Here is a 19,700-nt window from a genome sequence, read left to right as displayed (position 1 = left end):
GCCACAGCCGTGGCATTGTCCGACAGGACCCGTACTGGCTTCAACGTCAGTACCGGGAGGAACTCCAAAAGCGCCAACCAAATGGCTCTGAGTTCCAGGAGGTTGATAGACCACTTTGCCTCTGCAGGAGACAAGAGCCCCTGCGCTGTCCTTCCCAAGCAATGGGCTCCCCAGCCCGTCAAAGAGGCGTCCGTCGTGACGACAACCCACTCCGGGGTCAAAAGAGGCATCCCTGCGGACAACTTGTCTGTCCTCAGCCACCAGCTCAGCGCCTTGCGCACTGCTAGGTCCAAGGGAAGGCGCACAGCGTAATCCTCCGACACTGGAGTCCAGCGCTGCAGCAGAGAGAGTTGTAGTGGTCTCATATGAGCCCTGGCCCAGAACACTACTTCCATCGTGGCCGTCATAGAGCCCAACAGCTGCACATAGTCCCAAGCCCGAAGAGGAGAGGCTACTAGGAACTGGTCCACCTGAGCCTGAAGCTTGACAATTCGATTGTCCGGCAGGAACACTCTGCCCACTTGGGTGTCGAAACGAACTTCCAGATATTCCAGGGACTGAGTCGGGCGCAGCTGGCTTTTCTCCCAGTTGATGATCCACCCCAGGGAGCTCAGAAGAGCAATCACCTGGTCTACAGCTCTGCCGCACTCTGCATAAGAGGGGGCTCGGATCAACCAGTCGTCCAGATAATGATGTACTTGTACTCCTTCCTTTCGTAGGAAGGCCACGATGACCACCATTACTTTGGAGAAGGTCCGCGGAGCAGTAGCCAACCCGAACGGGAGGGCTCTGAACTGGAAGTGTCGGCCCAGGACTGCAAAACGCAGAAAGCGGTTGATGAGGAGGCCAGATGGGAATATGCAGGTAAGCTTCCTTGATGTCCAAGGATGCCAGGAACTCCCCTGCCTTCACTGCCGCTATAACAGAGCGGAGAGTCTCCATTCGGAAGTGCCGAACTTTCAAGGCCCGATTGACCCCTTTGAGGTCGAGGATAGGCCGTACAGAACCTCCTTTCTTTGGTACCACAAAGTAAATGGAGTAACGTCCCTTGCCAAGCTGATCTTCTGGCACCGGAACGACCGCACCCAGGCGGATCAGATTGTCCAAAGTCTGCTGCACTGCCACAGCTTTGACCGGAGACTTGCAGAGAGAGTGTACAAACCCGTCTCTTAAGGGTCGGCAGAACTCTAGCTTGTAGCCGTCTCTGATGACTTCCAGCACCCAAGCGTCTGAAGTTACCCTGGTCCACTCGCCCAGAAACGAGGACAGGCGTCCTCCAATCTGCACTGGGCCATGGACCAGGGCCCCGTCATTGGGTACAAGACCCTGGGGGAGGACCGGAGGAAGCACCTCCGGGACGGCGGTCTCTGCGAAAGGAATACTGCTTGGGGGAGAAGTTCCTCTTGAAGGAAGAGGGGGCAGAGGAGCCCGACTTGCCCGGGCGATACCGACGGGCTTCCTGAAACCGTCCTTTGGAGTTACCGGGGCGAGGACTGGCCCGAGCCCTGACCTCTGGTAACCTCTTGCCCTTGGACGTGCCGAGATCGGTCACAATTTTGTCCAGCTCGACCCCAAAAAGCAGCTTGCCTTTAAAAGGCAACTTAGCCAGGCGAGACTTAGAGGCGTGGTCCGCAGACCAATGCTTCAGCCAAAGCCACCACCACGCAGAGACTGTCTGAGCCATACCTTTAGCTGAGGCTCTCAAGACATCGTACAGCAAGTCTGCCAAATAAGCCAAGCCCAATTCCAGGGCCGGCCAATCAGCACTCAAGGAAGGATCCGAGGGGGAAGCCTGCTGCACAATCGTCAGGCACGCCCTGGCCACATAGGAGCCGCAAACTGAGGCCTGCAAACTTAAAGCAGCCGCCTCGAAGGACGACCTTAAGGCCGCCTCCAATCTTCTGTCTTGGGCGTCCTTTAGGGCCGTGCCACCTTCCACCGGCAACACCGTTTTCTTAGTCACCGCAGTGATTAAAGAATCCACGGTAGGCCAAAGAAAGGCCTCATGTTCACCTTCAGGCAGAGGATAGAGGCGGGACATAGCCCTAGCCACTTTGAGGCTTGCTTCTGGGACATCCCATTGAGCCGAAATCAAGGTGCGCATGGCCTCATGCACGTGGAAGGTTCTAGGCGGGCGCTTCGTCCCCAGCATAATGGTGGAGCCAACAGAGGCTGAGGGAGAGACGTCCTCCGGAGAGGAAATCTTCAAAATGCTCATGGCCTGCACTAACAAGTTGGGCAAATCCTCTGAGCGAAAGATCCGCGCTGCAGAGGGGTCATCCGCTCCATCCGAGCGGGAATCAGTCTCCTCCAAGGAATCCCCAAAGGACCGTTGGGAGAACTCAGATACGCTGCCCTCATCTACATCACAGGAGACAGAGTCCTCTAGGGCCTGGAAATCCACCCGAGGGTGTTTGCTTCCGGAGGCCTCAACCCCTTTATCAGACAGGGGGGCAGGGGCAGCGTTTTGCATAAGAAAAGCCTGATGCAGCAGCAAAATGAACTCAGGGGAGAAACCCCCCGAACAGTGCACTTCTGTAGCTTGGGCCACAGCCCTAGCCGCACCCTCAACCGGCGCTCGCAAGAGCGGGGGAGAAACGTGCTGCACATCCAAAATGGCGTCCGGCGCGAAAGTCCGAGGAGCCACGCGGGAAGAACGGCGCTTAACTTTGGCCGCTTTCTTACCGTCGCCCGAATCAAGGGCAACCATAGTATTAACCTCTCCCAGCTCAAGGGCGGCCCAAGAAGAAGCCGTCTGAGCAGAGTGGCCATCCAACATGGAGTGGGCGAGCAGCGGGGGATGGGCGCTTATGGCGGGAAAAACCGCCGCACCGGAGGAAGAACTGGGACACTGACCGGCCTCCAAACTGATGCTTAACAAAGGCGATTCAGGTTTTGAAATCCCCGCATCCCCGCTAGACGCACCCACGCGGTCCGGGGAGCGAATCCTCGTGCCCTCGCCCTACGACGCCATAAGCCACATGGAGACCGAACGGGGAACCCCCTGCCCGCTATAAAAAGGTAAAATTACCTGCTTCTCGCTCCGAGCTGTAACGAACTGGTGTCCCAGTGAGCAGCTGCAATAAACGTTGAAATAAACGTTGAAATAAACGCCCTTAAAGACGTCCAAAAATTTTTTTTTTTTTTTTAAACGGAGCCAGCAGGAGGGGGGAGAAAAGGAGGGACCTGGCACCACCAGGTTTGCACTTGCTCAAGAAGAGCCCTCAACCCCAGGTACTCAACAAAACCTAAAAATTAGGCTTGGAGACCTAGCCAGAGCTGCTGCTGTGTGTGACCACCACCTGCTGAGATACAGAACATACTGAGGAGTTTCCGGCAGCACATGACCACATATAGGGAGGCAAAAGGATTGCTCAGCATGATGATATGGAACAGTATATATGCACATTCCCTTGGAAAGGCTATGGGGTGAAGACAGATTTTTGCTTTGATGAAGAGATCTCCAATATCTACCTTAGTAAGTTCATCATTTTGGAAACTTAGCATGATCAGTCAATAGTGCTCTATGATACAAATTGGGTTGGACTGTTGAATGCTAAACATTGTTTAGACAATGTCAGGATTTCACACTAATTGACCCAGGTACAATATATAACTTAGATTGTGAGCCCATTAGGGACAGTGCAGAGTACCTGTAACAGAAATTGTAAACTGCCTAGTCACCTCAGGGATCACCTGCAGTATATCAAATGTGAAATAAATAAAAATTACTAAATTTTAAATTTAACAATACCCTTGCCATCGCAACAGGAGCTCCAGAGAAAGTACTCTTTTCGCAGGGTGAATAAATCCATCAAATATTTGGAGGTTTATCGTTCCTGGTCCCAAGCAGACCTTTTTGCTTCTAAGTTTCTTAAGTGTTTGCAGGACCTCCAAGAGGAGTTTGAACATTGGGAAGGTTTGAATCTCTCCTGGCTAGGGAGAATACATAGTCAAAATGATTCTCCTCTCTAAACTATATTTGTTGATGGCCCTACCTATCTCTATTTCAAAAAAGTTTTTCCTTACTCTGAATAGAAAGGCCTTTCATTATATCCAAGTGAATAGACTTGTATTGTTCCAGCCTAAAAAAACAAGGGGGCATGGGTGCACCAAATCTTAAGCTCCATCAGCATCGTTTCACCTGTTGACAGAATGGATGCATGTTGGGCCTAAACCATGGCTCAGAACAATCCTATTTGATAAATGGCTCTCTTTGGGCTGCCCCGTGGCTTCCCAAACTGGAAATGCTCACCCTAGCTTGGAAACTTAGTGGTTTGATGCAATGTCCCTTTTCCACCTGGATACACTATTGTGCTAGGTTATTGTTTCATAGGTGATATTTCTTCTCTACCCTATTCTATATGCATTTGATTGTATAGCACAAGCCGCCGTGGGGATTTGTAAACGTTGGGCCACTTGTTCACGTTGCACTCTGGGACAGATATGGGATGAAAGGGAGATGGTGCCTTGGGAAGAGCTTAAGGAGAAATATGATTTAAAACTGACTGAAGACTTCTCATATAGGTAAATCAGAGATTCGATACATAGGAGGGCCAGGGGGGAGTTAGTTTTGACTAAAACCTTGCTTGAACAGGCAATAAGAGGTGGACTAAAAGGACAGCATCACCCTGGTGAAGTAAGAAGTACTCCTGTAGCCAGGACCTGCCCACTTGGGGATTCAATATCCTCTCACACTGATATGTCTCCAAGAACTTCTGAACAAAAAAAAAAAAAGGGGGGGAGCAACAACTGAGGTTCCAACCCTGGGATATTTATTGAAAAATAAACACTGTACAAAGGCTCTAAGAATGACTCGATGCAGAGCTGCGTTTCAAAGCAAAAGGCACCTGCCCCAGGAGTCTCAGGGACAAATTAATCTATCAACTTGTGCAGTTGTCAAAACAGCCAAACATAATGAAAAACACCATTAATTTGTCCTTTGATAACTACACAAGTTGATAGATTAATTCTGCTTTCTTTTCTATCTAAGAACTTCTGCCCAGGCTGGAAAGGTTAGGACAGTTGTTGCAGTTGGTGATTTGATCATTAGGCATGATGATAGCTGGGTGGCTGGTGGACGTGAGGATCGCCTGGTGACTTACCTGCCTGGTGCGAAGGTGGCAGACCTCACGCATCACCTAAATAGGATTTTAGATAGTGCCGGGGAGGAGATGGCTATTTTAGTACATATGGGTACCAATGACATAGGAAAATGTGGGAGGGAAGTTCTGAAAGCCAAATTTAGGTTCTTAAGTAGAAAGCTGAAGACCATAAGTATATAAGTATTGCCATACTGGGACAGACCAAAGGTCCATCAAGCCCAGCATCCTGTTTCCAACAATGGCCAATCCAGATCTTACAAGGTATCATTTTCAGAAATGCTCCCAGTTCCACAGGCAGGACCCAAGAGGCAGACAGAGCTCTGAAATTTCAATGAATGGTTGAGACGATGGTGCATGGATGAGGGACTTAGATTTGTTAGGAACTGGACAACATTCTGGGAAAGGGGGTGCCTATTCCGAAAGGATGGTCTCCATCTTAACCAGGATGGAACCAGGCTGCTGGAACTAACTTTTAAAAAGGAAATAGAGCAGTTTTTAAACTAAAATAAGGGGGCCGGGGAAGCTGACAGTCACTCAGGAGCGCATGGTTCGGTGTGGAGTATCCTTGAAGGATACTATTAGATATAGGACATTTAGGGAATCCCAATAGAGAGGTTTACTAATATTACTATTAATATTACTCTGCCTTATGGACCACCTGACCTGGATATGTCTGCTCCCTTTGTAATTAACTGGTGACTCTTCCTGGATGTGATACCTAACATTTGGGGACAGCCACTCTTTATGGACAAGGTGTTTCAGCTATGTAAGATCTATACAAGTTTTTTTTTCTCTCTTCATGTTTGTTACATGTTTGACACCTGGACCAGGGTTTGTTTATCTTTGCTATCACTATTTGATGATTTTTCTCGGCTATGTTACTAAATGTTTATGGACAGTCAGCCCTCAAGGGCACCATTATCATGCTATATACTTGTTGAAGAATTGTGTGTGTGTGTCTTATTATACTGCCTTATAGATGAGATGGGGCATAGTATCATGGGTGACGACCTTTGACGTTGGGAAATGGTTACTGGGGTTTGGAAGGAGGTGATGTAGAGGGAGTGGGGTAGGGTGGGGTGTACAGCTTTAGGTCTTACTGGGTGATACTTCTCAAGGATGGTTTGGTATTTCTGGTTTATCTTGACATACTGCTGTGGGGATGATAGTTCAGACCCTAATTTACTTTGTTATGCTTAGTGATTGGCAACTGCTGCATGTCTCCTTATGGGGGTGGCCCGGGTTGGGATGTCGGATCCAGGGACAACATTACAACCCTTGTTATTTTATGTCATGATGTTTCTGCTCTTCTCATCCGGGTATTACCTGATGGGGATACAAATATTCTTCTACATAGCCTTCATAGTAAGTGGGCCAGAATAGCTATGCTGCAAGAAACCCATCTGACAGCAGCAAAGCATAGAAAACTTGGCATGTGGTGTGTGGGTGATTACATTGAAACCCCTGCTAAGAGGGAAAAGGCTGGGATCATTATTCTGTTCCATAAATCTTTGCAAGGGCAGAAGCAAAATATTATTGTTGACCAGGAGGGAAGATATATCATTGCCCAGGTGCTAGTGAATAGGATACCCTTACTGCTATGCAACGTGTATGTTCCAAATGTATACAACAAATGCTTTTTCCAGAGTCTCATTTCACTGCTCCAATGCAATACTACACACACAAAAATCATAGGGGGGAGGACTTTAATGTGGTAGCAGATCCAGATTTTGATAAGATGTATAACCCTCACTAAGAGAAACAGATCGCACCAGTCTTTTGCACCAAATGTCACATATGATTATCTCCCAGTTGGTCAGCGGTTATATGTGTGTGCCCGATGCAAAGATCTCCTACCTCTCAGAGAACGAGTCCGTTCTCTTAAGACTAAAGTAGCAGACTTGGTGGAGCTGAGGGAGACAGAGAGATACATAGTGGAGACCTACAGGGACATTATAGAGAAGTCCCACCTCCAGTCTGGTAGCCCCTGTGCTATCTTGGAGAAGGGAGGTCTCCTAGAAAGAAAGCATCACCCTGGTAAAGTAGAAAGTACTCCTGTAGCCAGGGGACATACTATCCTCTCGTACCAAAGATATGTCTCCAAGTTCTGCCCAGGAGAGAAAGGTTAGGACAGCTGTTGTAGTTGGTGATTCGATCATTAGGCATATAGATAGCTGGGTGGCTGGTGGACATGAGGATCGCCTGGTGACTTGCCTGCCTGGTGCGAAGGTGGCGGACCTCATGCGTCACCTAGATAGGATTTTAGATAGTGCTGGGGAGGAGCCAGCTGTCTTGGTACATGTGGGTACCAATGACAAAGGAAAATGTGGGAGAGAGGTTCTGGAAGCCAAATTTAGGCTCTTAGGTAGAAAGCTCAAATCCAGATCCTCTAGGGCCCAACAGACAGGCAGAGCTCCAGAGTCTCAATGTGTGGATGAGACGATGGTGCAGGGAGGAGGGTTTTAGATATGTTAGGAACTGGGAACATTCTGGGGAAGGGAGAGCCTATTCCAAAAGGATGGGCTCCACCTTAACCAGGGTGGGACCAGGCTGCTGGCATCAACATTTAAAAAGGAGATAGAGCAGCTTTTAAACTAGAAATGGGGGGGGGGGGGGGGGGGGGGGGGGAGGCCGACAGTCGCTCAAAAGCGCATGGTTCGGGATAAGGTATCTTTCAAAGAAATCACCAAAACAGGGAAGATAGGGTATCCTGATAGTGAGGTTGCAAAACAGACTGTAGTAGATCAGGTGTCCTTAAATAAAAATAAAAATCAGACAAAAGATTGCAAATTAACATTGTCAAGTACTAAGCATGATGTAAATAGGAACAACAAACATAGTTTGATGTCCATATGCAAATGCCAGAAACCTAAGAAATAAGATGGGAGAATATATTGAACTAAATGAAAAATTAGATATAATAGGCATGTCTGAGACCTGGTGGAAGGAGGATAACTAGTGGGATACTGTCATAAAGGGGTACAAATTATATCGTAGTGACAGGGTGGATCGAATTGGTGGAGGGGTAGCACTGTATGTTAAGGAGGGCCTTGAATCAAATAGATTGAAAATTCTGCAGGAAACAAAACACATCTTATGAATTTCATCCCTATGGATTGAAATTCCATGTGTAAAGGGGAAAAGGATAGTGATAGGAGTGTACTACCGTCCGCCTGGCAGGATGAACAGACGGATGTAGAAATATTAAAGGAAATTAGGGAGGCTAACAACCTGGGCAACACAATGGGTGACTTCATTACCTGATACTGACTGGGTAAATGTAACATCAGGGCATGCCAGGGACGTAAAATTCCTTGACGAAATCAAGGACTGCTTTATGGAGCAGCTGGTACAGGATCCAACGTGAGAAGGAAAATTTCTAGACCTAGTCCTTAGTGGAGCACATGATCTGGTGCGGGAGGTAATAGTGATGGAGCCGCTTGATAACAGTGATCAGATTTCATATTAGCTTTGGAGTAAGTACACACAGGAAATCGAATACGTTATCGTTTAACTTTCAAAAAGGAGACTATGATAAAATGAAAAGAACGTTGAAAAAAAAAAAAAAAAAAAAAACTTAGAGGAGCGGCTGCGAGGGTCAAAATTTACATCAGGCGTGGATGCTGTTCAAAATACCATCCTGGAAGCCCAGGCAAATATATTCTGCATATTACAAAAAGACCAAATGATAGCTGGCACGGTTAAAAGTGAGGTGAAGGAAGCTATTAGAACTAAAAGAAATCTTTCAGAAAATGGAAGAAAGAACCACTGAAAATAATAAACAGCATAAGGAATGTCAAGTCGCAAAGTGCTAATAAGGAAGCAAAGAGGAACTTTGACAAAAGATTGCGCTGGAGGCAAAATCACATAGGAGAAGTTTTTTAGGTATATTAAAGCTTGAAGCCAGCAAAAGAATTGATTGGACATTAGATGACCGAGGGGTAAAAGGGGCAATCAGGGAAGACAAAGAGGGGCATAATCAAAAGGGACACCCAAGTTTTGTTGAGGACGTCCTCACAAAACGTCCCGATGGAGGGGTGGGGAAACCCGTATTATCGAAACAAGATAGAGTCCATCTTTCGTTTCGATAATACGGTTCTGGGACGCCCAAATCTTGAATTTAGGTCGTCCTTAGAGATGGTCGTCCTTAAACTTGGTCGTTTCTGATTTTCGGCGATAATGGAAACCAAGGATGCCCATCTCAGAACCGACCAAATCCAAGCCCTTAGGTCGTGGGAGGAGCCCGCATTTGTAGTGCACTGGTCCCCCTGACACACCAGGACACCAACCGGGCACCCTAGGGGGCACTGCAGTGGACTTCATAAAATGCTCCCAGGAACATAGCTCCCTTACCTTGTGTGCTGAGCCCCCCCCCCCCCCCCCAAACCCTCCCTAAAACTCACTACCCACAACTGTACACCGCTACCATAGCCCTTATGGGTGAAGGGGGACACCTAGATGTGGGTACAGTGGGTTTCTGGTGGGTTTTGGAGGGCTCACTGTTTCCTCCACAAACTTAACAAGTTGGGAGGGGGATGGGCCTGGGTCTGCCTGCCTGAAGTGCACTGCAGCCACTAAATCTGCTCTAGGGACCTGCATACTGCTAGGATGGAACTGAGTATGACATCTGAGGCTGACAGAGGCTGGCAAAAAAATATTTTTAAAGAGGTTTTTTGAGGGTGGGAGGGGGGTTAGTGACCACTGGGGAGTAAGGGGAGGTCATCCCCGATTCTCTCCGGTGGTCATCTGGTCATTTCAGCCACCATTTTGTGCCTAGGTCGTAAGAAAAACGGGACCAGGTAAAGTCGTCCAAATGCTTGTCAGGGACGCCCCTTTTTTTCCCATTATGGGTCAAGGACGTCCATGTGTTAGGCACGCCCAAATCCCACCTTTGCTACGCCTCCTTGTACTCTGGCCGTCGCTGCAACGGAAAGCAGATGGGGATGTCCTAAATCGACTTTCGATTATACCGATTTAGATTACCCTGTGAGAAGGACGCCTTGTGTCGAAAGATGGGCGTCCTTCTCTTTCAAAAATGAGTCTGAAAGCCATAGCAGAGAGAATAAATTAATTCTTTGCTTCAGTCTTCACAGAGGAAGATTTGGGAGAGATACTGGTGCCAGAAATGGTATTCAAAGCTGACGAGTCAGAGAAACTGAATGAAATCTCTATAAACCTGGAGAATGTAATGGGGCAATTTGACAGACTGAAGAGTAGCAAATCTCCTGGACCGGACGGTATTCATCCGGTCAGTAGAGTTCAACGGGTAGATGTGAAGCGTCTGTTCACGCTTTCCAAAAATACTAGGCCTAGGGGGAATGCGATGAAGCTACAATGTAGTAAATTTAAAACGAATCGCAGAAAATATTTCTTCACTCAACGTGTAATTAAACTCTGGAATTCGTTGCCAAAGAATGTGGTAAAGGCACCTAGCTTAGCGGAGTTTAAAAACGGTTTGGACGGCTTCTTAAAGGAAAAGTCCATAGACCGTTATTAAATGGACTTAGGGAAAATCCACTATTTCTGGGATAAGCAGTATAAATGTTTTGTACTTTTTTGGGATCTTGCCAGGTATTTCTGATCTGGATTGGCCACTGTTGAAAACAGGATGCTGGGCTTGATGGACCTTTGTAAGTCTTTTCCTCCTCCTATCGGAATTGATATACATAATACCAGTTGGTTAGTGAAAACTTTGTTGAATTGGTTTGGATTATTTCAATCAAGGGTTACAAATTTGACATTTTCTCCTCAGTCACTTCCCTGGACCGATCTGATTTTTAATATTTCATTTAGTTAACTCGGATTGTCCCTTCATTGAAGCAGGGCCATTCTACATCTCATAGGGAATTCTCAATTGACAAGACAATTTTGCAAAGTATTCTCTTTAGATAAGACCATTTTTAGCAAGCCTCTTTCAGAGATAAATATCAACTCTGGACTTCTGCCTTATCTACCGCTTATGACATCTTAGCACCTTTAATGACTACCAAGACTCATCAGAAACAAATATGATCCACGGTTTGACTATTCTCTTCTGCCATTAAAATGCCAGATTGAGACATAAAGAACATTACTGCCACAAAAGACATTCCTCAACTGCAGTTCATGCTCCTCTGGAATGCAATGCCTTTGTACTTACACTCAGAGGAGTCACTGCAAATATTTAAAACAAAAAAACAGTGCAAATCTTTTTTCTTTCGCAACGCTTTTGGAACTTTGTTATTTTGCAATGCCTGTCCCCGGTTGTTTATTTTGCAATGCCTGTCCCCGGTTGTTCGTTGCCCCGTTGCTTGGGGCCAGATCGATCAACACTGGATATATGTTTTACACACTTGTACGTTTGTCTATTTTTTTTTAGCCCTCTCTGTGTCTTACCTTCTGAACTGTATTCCTCTCTGCTTTTACTTTCTCCTATCCTATAAATTACAGTATTCTTTTTATTCTTCATTTAAATTAGATTATAAACAACCTAGGTGGCCATCCAAATGGGCAATATATGAAAATTTTAAATAAGCTTGAAATTTTTGAACTCATCCTAGGCTATCCATAGGTTTGAACACAGTTCAATTCATGATCACAATCCGACTCCCAACACTTTCTCTTGCTGCCAGTATCTGGTGCACATTGTCTACATTGTGCAAGCCTGCTTTACCACTCGGGAGATGGGAACTCCCATAAACTGAGCATCTTACATCTCATGGTCACATTCCCCCTGATATTCTGCCAGTGGCGGGCAGCAGTTAGGTACCACTAGCAGCACTGACCCCAGATATTCAATGCTGGGCCATTTCCTGTGACTGGCATTGAAATCTAGGTTTTTTTTTGGTCAGCTGTAACTTAACCAGCTATGTGAATATTCAGGGCTGGCTGGCTAAGTTAATAGCAGGCAAAGGACAGGACTGCTATTTATGCAGATTGGACTATTTTAATGTCATCTATGCTGGGATCTCACAAGCCTTAGTTAAAAGGCTCCAGACTCTCCAGAATATGGCCATTCGTTTATTATGTCATCTCCATAGGATGGACAATGTCACACCTTCTTTACAAAGTTATCATTAATTGCCAGTTGAATTTCATATAAAGTTCAAGGTTCTTCTGCTTGCATTTCGAGCCTTTCGCTAAGTTACCCCATCCTACCTTTCGGCTCTGACTATTCCATATTCCCTAAACCGAGTATTAAGATCCTTAAAATGACCAACGTATGGTTTTACCAGTTCCCCGCAGAGCCCAAATGGAGAGCACTCACCACAGTGCTTTCTTTTTTCTAGCCCCAATCCTGTGGAACTCCCTAGCCTCTTTATTTGAGAAGTGAACTCTCATTAAAGAAATCCAAGGTGTAAAAGGCCTGGCTTTTTGAGCAAGCTTACTCCACGTGTCCAGTTTGACAGCATTACCTCTGAGGCACAAACAGGAAAACTTTTAATTTATCTTTTGATATGCATGTGTTCTTTCCTATCATTTTTTTATAAGTCATTTTCTTCCTTTTGGATTAGTATGTACGTTGCTTTACCCTGCCTGCCACTTAAATCAGTATAGAAAGTGTGTAATAAATAAACACAGCTGGGATCTGTTACATACACATTTTCCCAAGCTAAAGTTTACTGTTCCCATCTTGGGTCTTAAACATTCAAAAAGACATACAGACTTACACAGAATGCACCTTTCCTCCAGCGATGACCTTTCAGGGTCCGATATAAACGGCCAGCAAAAAATCCACCAAACACCCTAATACAGAACAGAAAAGTCAGAAAGATTGAGCAATAGAAAAGTGTAAAAAACTGTGATGAAAAAGAGGGGATAACTACCTACCCCATGAACATGAAGAGGAAGCATGCAGTAGTCATGAGTGCACCCCTGCTGGAAGGAGACAGCATTCCCAACATGGCAACAACTGTAGGACAAGAGGCATATAGTTTAGAACAGCAAATATATCTTCAAGTGGCTTGCCACTTTCTCTACTATCTAATATAGTAATTTGCTCTGCCAACATTCCAATGTGTCTCACTGGGATCGTAACCACCTACTGACATCACTCCTCCAACTTTCTCCTCCAACGTTCCAATGTGTGTCCCTGGGATTGTAACCACATGCTGATGTCACTCCTCCAACGTTCTCCGTCCCCCCTCCCTCCCAGTTCCATGGGACCCTGGAACTGGGAGGGAGGGACAGAGGGAGGGGGGACCCTGGAAATGGGAGGAAGGGAGGGAGGGAGGGAGGGGGACACTGGGAGGTGGAGGGGGCAGGGGAGAGATGCTGCACATGGATGGATGGAGGGGGCAGGGCACAGAGGACGTTGCCTGCATATGGATGAATGCAGGGGAGAGCGCATAATGCAAGGGAGGGAGGGGACCCTGAAACTCAGAGGGAGGCAGGGAGAGGACGACCCCTGGGAAACTCAGAGGCAGGGAGGGGACGACCCTGGAACTGGGAGGGAGGGAGGGGGGACAACAACCATGGAACTGGGAGAGAGGGGGGGATGACCCTGGAACTGGGAGAGAGGGGGAGCCCTGGCACACACTCTCATGCTCACACACACACACTCACTCTCTCTCTCTCACACACGCACCCAGTCTCACTGTCTCTCTGTCACACACACACACTCACTCTCTCTCTCTCACACACGCACCCAGTCTCACTGTCTCTCTGTCACACACACACACTCACTCTCTCTCTCTCACACACTCTCTCCAACATACACACTCCGAGGAAAACCTTGCTAGCGCCCGTTTCATTTGTGTCATAAACGGGCCTTTTTTACTAGTCTGTAGATAATACACTGAAATCTTCTGCTCAGTGTGTGGCGGCGGCCAAAAAACAAACAGAATGCTAGAAATTATTAGGAAAGGGATGGTAAATAAGACCAAGAATACTGTAATGCCTCTGCATTGCTCCATGGTACAACCTCACCTTGAGTATGGCATTCAATTCTGGTCACCGTATCTCAAAAAAGATATAGTGGAATTAGAAAAGGTTCAAAGAACAGCGGACAAAATGATAAAGAGGATGGAACGCCTCCCCTATGAGGAAAGGCTAAAGAGGTTAAGGTTCTTCAGCTTTGAAAAGAGATGGCTGATATGATTGAGGTCTACAAAATCCTGAGTGGAGTAGAACGGGTAAAAGTGAATCGATTTTTCACTCTTTCCAAAAGTACAAAGAGCAGGGGACACTCAGTGAAATTACATGCAAATACTTTTTAAACAAATAGGAGGAAATATTTTTTCACTCAAAGAATAGTTAAGCTCTTGAACTCGTTGCCGGAGGATGTGATAACAGCAGTTAGCGTATCTGGGTTTAAAAAAAGGTTTGGACGAGTTCCTGGAGGAAAGTCCACAGTCTGTTATTGAGATGGACATGTGGGAAGTCAATGCTTGCCCCAGGATTGGTAGCTATTAATTAGGTTTCTGACAGGTACTTGTGACCTGGATTGGTCACTGTTGTAAGCAGGATACTGGGCTAGATGGGCCACTGGTCTGACCCAGTATAGCTATTCTTATGTTCCACAAATCACACAGCCCTTTGAAAGGGTGTTCTTCTGTCCAGAATTCTCTCTGTACATTCCCACCTTTTCTTCTTTCCTGTTCATATTCCCCTCCTATCCCTGTTACTTACATATGACAATCAAGACCATGCAGAAAAGCTGAATTCCAGACCCAAGCAGAGAGCTGAGGATCATTGGATACTGGGGGGGCCTGAACACATCTCCATGAACTAGCTTCCATCCAGACTCCTCCATCGTGTCTTCCTGTGTACAAGTAACAATCATGAGAGAAAACAAAAACAATTCTAAGTATCAAACATCAGTTAGTGGAGGAGTAGCCCAATGGTTAGTGCAGTGGTCCCAGAACCAGGGGAACCACGTTTGATTCCAAATGCAGCTCCTTGTGACTCTGGGCAAGTCACTTAGTCCTCTATTACCCCAGGTACAAAATAAGTACCTGCATATAATAAGTAAACTGCTTTGATTTTAACCACTGAAAGGCAGTATATCAAATTCCATTACTTTTCCCTTTGAAAAAAAAAGCCACTTTCATGTGTGCCAGTGGTTACACTATATTGCACAGTATTTTATACTTCCAACCTAAGATCTTCATAGTCACCGAACACAACTCCCATGCTTTAGTTCATCCCATCTTCCTGTAGAAGTAATAAAACCATTAAATAAAGAAAAATTGGAAAAAATTACCTCTTCCACTTCCCTTGCACCTTTATTGTAAATTGTCATGGTCATTACATTTTACAGTTATAGTTTAACAATGTATGACAAGATTGTTTATAAAACTATTATTCTGTGCATAATTTTTTCAATAAAGTTGTGCTTACATCTGAAACAAATGCAGACAGTGAGGGTAGGTTCAAAGCCATGCTCCTAGAAAAATGGGCTTTTACAAAATCACCTGTCCGCTATGCAGGTAAAGTTATGTGCATGGCCTAGGTGTGTGTAATTTCTTCCCCCAGATTGAGACCCATTTGAAGGGTTTGCATTTTTAAGCATACTTTTCAAAATACAAAAGTGTGTTTTTAACCCAGAAAATCTGTACTTGCATAGTGTTCCTGCAACAATTTTCAAAATGAAAGTATATGTGTACTTTCATTCTGAAAATCTGCATACTGAAAAAGTATGCAGGTACTTTAAAATTATCCCCCAACTACAAAACTACTTCCTCAAATGCTATACTTTGACCTCTACCAATCCACACAGCACAGATGTTCCCTTTCAAAGAACCAAGTTCTGCCATTTCAGTGTAGTCTTTCCCATAGAAGAACCTAGACAGCATTGTTTCTCACCTATAACAGGCATTTTTCCATAGCTGGATTGCTCAGGTACACAAGTACCTGCAAGTGTCTGCATTTAAGTGTTTACGCTTCTCCAGGGCTTTGGAAGGAACATCTGAGGGTGCTTTCAATCCAGGTCTGACTTGATTTTGCTTGTCAGTGGAAACTATATAGTTTCTGTATAGCTTCACTCTTTCTCCCAATCAGGACTTAATTTGTAGACAAAAAAGAAGTGGAGCCAAGAGAGAGGGCAAGTAGACCAGGGGCAGAAGCAACAGGAGAAGAGAACCTAGATTAGGGAGTAGACAGACTGTTCTCTGCCCTGTTTCAGGAGAGAGGCGCTGAAACAGAATACCTATGCTACTCTGAAATCTGCCAAGTGCCAGAACTGTGTTCCACGTCATTTACCCCAGAAATTAAGCCCTGCACCCAACAGAGATAACCAAGATTCATAATTATATAGATGTATGGAGAGAGAGGCTTGTGGATTGAGATTCAGAGTCTCCTCACCATATTCTGGTGAAAACTCTGAGTATTACAGATTTTTGTGATGAGGTGCTGTTGTGACATTTGACCACTTTGTATATAGCACCTTATCTTTCCATACCTCATTGTGTGTAACAGTGTATGTAACCCGAGGCAGGTGGCTTCCCCACCGAAACATGATCCCATGTTGGGTCTTGTTCTGCGAGGTGTTTGGTCAAATCAATATTTTCACATTTATAATTGTATTCTGGAAGTCTGTTATGCTGAATCAGTTTGGGGTTTTTTTTACTTTCTAATTTGCTTATTTCGTGCTTTTGACAGCTTGCCAGTTATACTCAACTTTTTTTTAAAGATCTGTGAAGCTGTGCCACTACAAGTCAGCTTTTACATTTTCATGGCTTTTGAGCCTAAACATGGTGACTGTGTCAGTCATTTTATATAAAGCTGTTTGGGGAGACCACGTGATGCGTTGAGAGAGTAAGACGTGTCGATATTCTCTCTGAGGTTCCCACTCCCGAATTAAACTTGCTTTTAAACTTCATCACGAGAAACTGTTCAAATGATACACCAAGATCTTCCTTAATGGACAAATACATAACTACAGTGCCGGGAGACATGATCAGCAAAGGTACAAGAAGAGAAAAAGAGAAATTACGAACCACAGCAGACAAGATGGAAGGTCCAATACTGCATAGTAGCCAGTCTTTCTCCGTTGACCAGCTGCTGCAGTTGACCACCGCAGTGGAAAATGCGATAGAACCCAAGCTAGCTAATCTTTCAGACAATTCGCAGGTTTTGAAAAAAACCCTATTGAATGTGGGTGCAAGAATGGGTGAGTTTGAGCAGCATGTGTCAGCGCTGGAGGACGTCGCCCCCAGGACAGAGGCGGCGGCAGAAAAACTGCAAAGCATAGTAACAGGAACTCAAGGAGAAGATACACGACCTTGAGAACCGTCGCGGAGGACAATTTAAGGATCATTGGCTTATCCTGAGTCGGTTAATGACAATGCTCTGTCTTCTGTGCTGGAAAAATGGCTTACCTCAGAGTTTGGCAGTGTCAGATCGTAATTGACCACTGTGTCTGGAGCATGTGCACCGTGTAGGCTGCCAACAAGATGGCAGACAGATGCCATGTCAGTTATAATGAAAATCCACAATTACACCCATACATGGATACAGATTGAAAGGGGGCAATGTGCAATATGACGGGCACCAGTAAAATCTTCAAGACTATTCTGCCTCTTTGCAGGAGCACAGATAGAAATTTACGCCACTCTGGCCACCACCTACACGAGAAAAGTGTCCGTTTTAGCTCAGATACCCGGCGACATTTAAAATACAGGTGCAAGTCCGTTGGCAAGGGTTTTGACAGGGTGGATGCGGCGAAGGACTTTATATCCAAAGAATTAAATGGACAGGAGAGATCAAATAATGTATGTACACATGTGATGTGATCATTTGGTTGAAAGGTCATGGAAGCACTGTAGGCAACCAAAGCAAAATCCATTATATAACATGTGTGATGTAATGAATACCGCTTTGGGGAGTGGGACCTCAAGCATAAAGTGAGTTTCTATATCCATCTTGTGGGGATGGATAATTACAGGGGTTTGACAGAGGAGGGTGGAGGAGGGTGGAGGAAGCGCAAAAGGGAAAGGCAAGGAAAGAGTCAAGTTGTTGATCACTGTGGGGTTCAGCGGCTGGGAGGTTTAGAAGGGTTTTGGTGTACAATTTTAAATATTATTCAGAGAGAATTGGTGCTGGGGTGAGGCTGGGCGCTCTGGGACAAATAGAGAATACGGAGGTTTCAGGAGTGTATAAGCATAAAATAGACGATGGTTAGAACAGCAAGGTGCACAACTCGCATTGTGTCATGGAATGTGGCGGGGATCTCCTCCCCTATTAAGAGAGCCAAAATAGTAACGGCCTTAAATAGACACAAAGCAGATATAGTTGTTTGCAGGAGACTAGGCTTCAGCAGAGGAGCATTTAAAGTTGCAATGCCATTAGGTGTGCGAGGGGTATTGTTCGCCAGCAACCGGACGATGGGGGGAGGGGGGGGAGTAGCGATACTTATACACAAAACGGCTGCATGCCAAGGAAACTTATTGTTTAAGGATGGGCAAGGAAGGTATGTGGGAGTTCAACTTAATTTGCAGGGCAAGGAATTGGTATTGGTGGCGGTCTATACACCGACAGTCCCAGAGCCCACCTTCTACACGCGCCTACCTGCCATTTGCCAATATACAAAGTTGCCTATAAATGTAGCAGGGGACATGAATTAGGTATTTGATTCCAATTTACATCGGTCGAACCCTCAACATCGCTGAGCGCCAGTATCTCCGTTGGTACTAGAGACGTTCTGTCTGGCGCTGGGTTTGGCGGACCTGTGGCGCTTACTGCACCCTGAGGAAGTGGATTATACACATACGTCAAAGGGCACATCATACAATGTCACATTTAGTTTACATTTTCATGTTGCAGGAGCTGTTTGCTCAGGTGTCATCCGAGTAATTGGCTCAGAGGAAGTATCCAATCATGCCATGATATGGATAGATGTGGAGGTGTCCCAGCATTTTCAGCAAATGGCAGCTGGATATTCCAGCATATCTGTTTGCATCCAAAGACTTTGGTAAATTCTTAAATGCCAAGTGGCAGGATTTTAATGTGACAGACAGACAACATTTGGATGATCCATGCTATTCTGGTCTGCAGCAAAGGCAGTCCTTCGGAGAGAAATAATTGCATTTGTTAGTAATAAGAACAGACAAATGGCGAGAAACATTATAGATCTTGAACACAGGCTAAGGACCCAAAAACAGCTTTACATACAAAACTCCCTCAGCTGCCTTATATGAAACCTTCACAGCCACAAAAAGCAGCGCTCAATAGTCTATTACATGAAAGAATGAGATCCATATTATATCGTACATACAAATTTCACAGGTTTGCAGAGAAAACATGGCACACGCTAGTTAACATAATGAAGAGGTGCAGGAAGTCGCGCTATATTCCAGCTTTAAGAGATCAGAATGGGGTAGTAACGACCCAAAAAGAGAAAATTGCAGAGTTATTTAAACATCATTTTAGCACTTTATATGCAGCTGAGGGAGGGGGTATGCTATCTAAAGAGGCAATACAGAACTATCTTTGTAAAGCAGGGATGCCTAGGCTCCCCTTGGAGGCAGTGGAGTCTCTTAACTTACCACTGTCAGCGAAAGAGGTATAGAAAGCTATTGGAAATTAAAACTTTACTCGGCACCGGGAGCGGATGGCTTCTCGAATGAATTCTACAAAATACTGCAGGATCAGTTGGTGGGACCATTAATTGATTTT

At 45.5% G+C, this 19,700-nt stretch overlaps 1 protein-coding gene across 2 annotated transcripts in view; it reads right to left on the bottom strand.

Annotated features, from left to right (window-relative positions):
* TM9SF4 (transmembrane 9 superfamily member 4) overlaps positions 1 to 19,700 on the bottom strand; it is a 324,536-nt gene that overhangs the window by 90,840 nt on the left and 213,996 nt on the right. For both annotated transcript variants that reach the window (XM_030211308.1, XM_030211309.1), the window contains 3 exons: positions 14,715 to 14,847; positions 12,915 to 12,996; positions 12,755 to 12,830 (listed from right to left, as the gene is read on the bottom strand). In XM_030211308.1, coding sequence (XP_030067168.1) covers positions 12,755 to 12,830; positions 12,915 to 12,996; positions 14,715 to 14,847 — 291 coding nt within the window. The remainder of the gene's footprint in view (positions 1 to 12,754; positions 12,831 to 12,914; positions 12,997 to 14,714; positions 14,848 to 19,700) is intronic.

This window comes from Microcaecilia unicolor, chromosome 8 (assembly GCF_901765095.1).
Source record: "Microcaecilia unicolor chromosome 8, aMicUni1.1, whole genome shotgun sequence".
NCBI lineage: Eukaryota > Metazoa > Chordata > Amphibia > Gymnophiona > Siphonopidae > Microcaecilia > Microcaecilia unicolor.
This window is presented reverse-complemented; position numbering and strand designations above follow the sequence as displayed.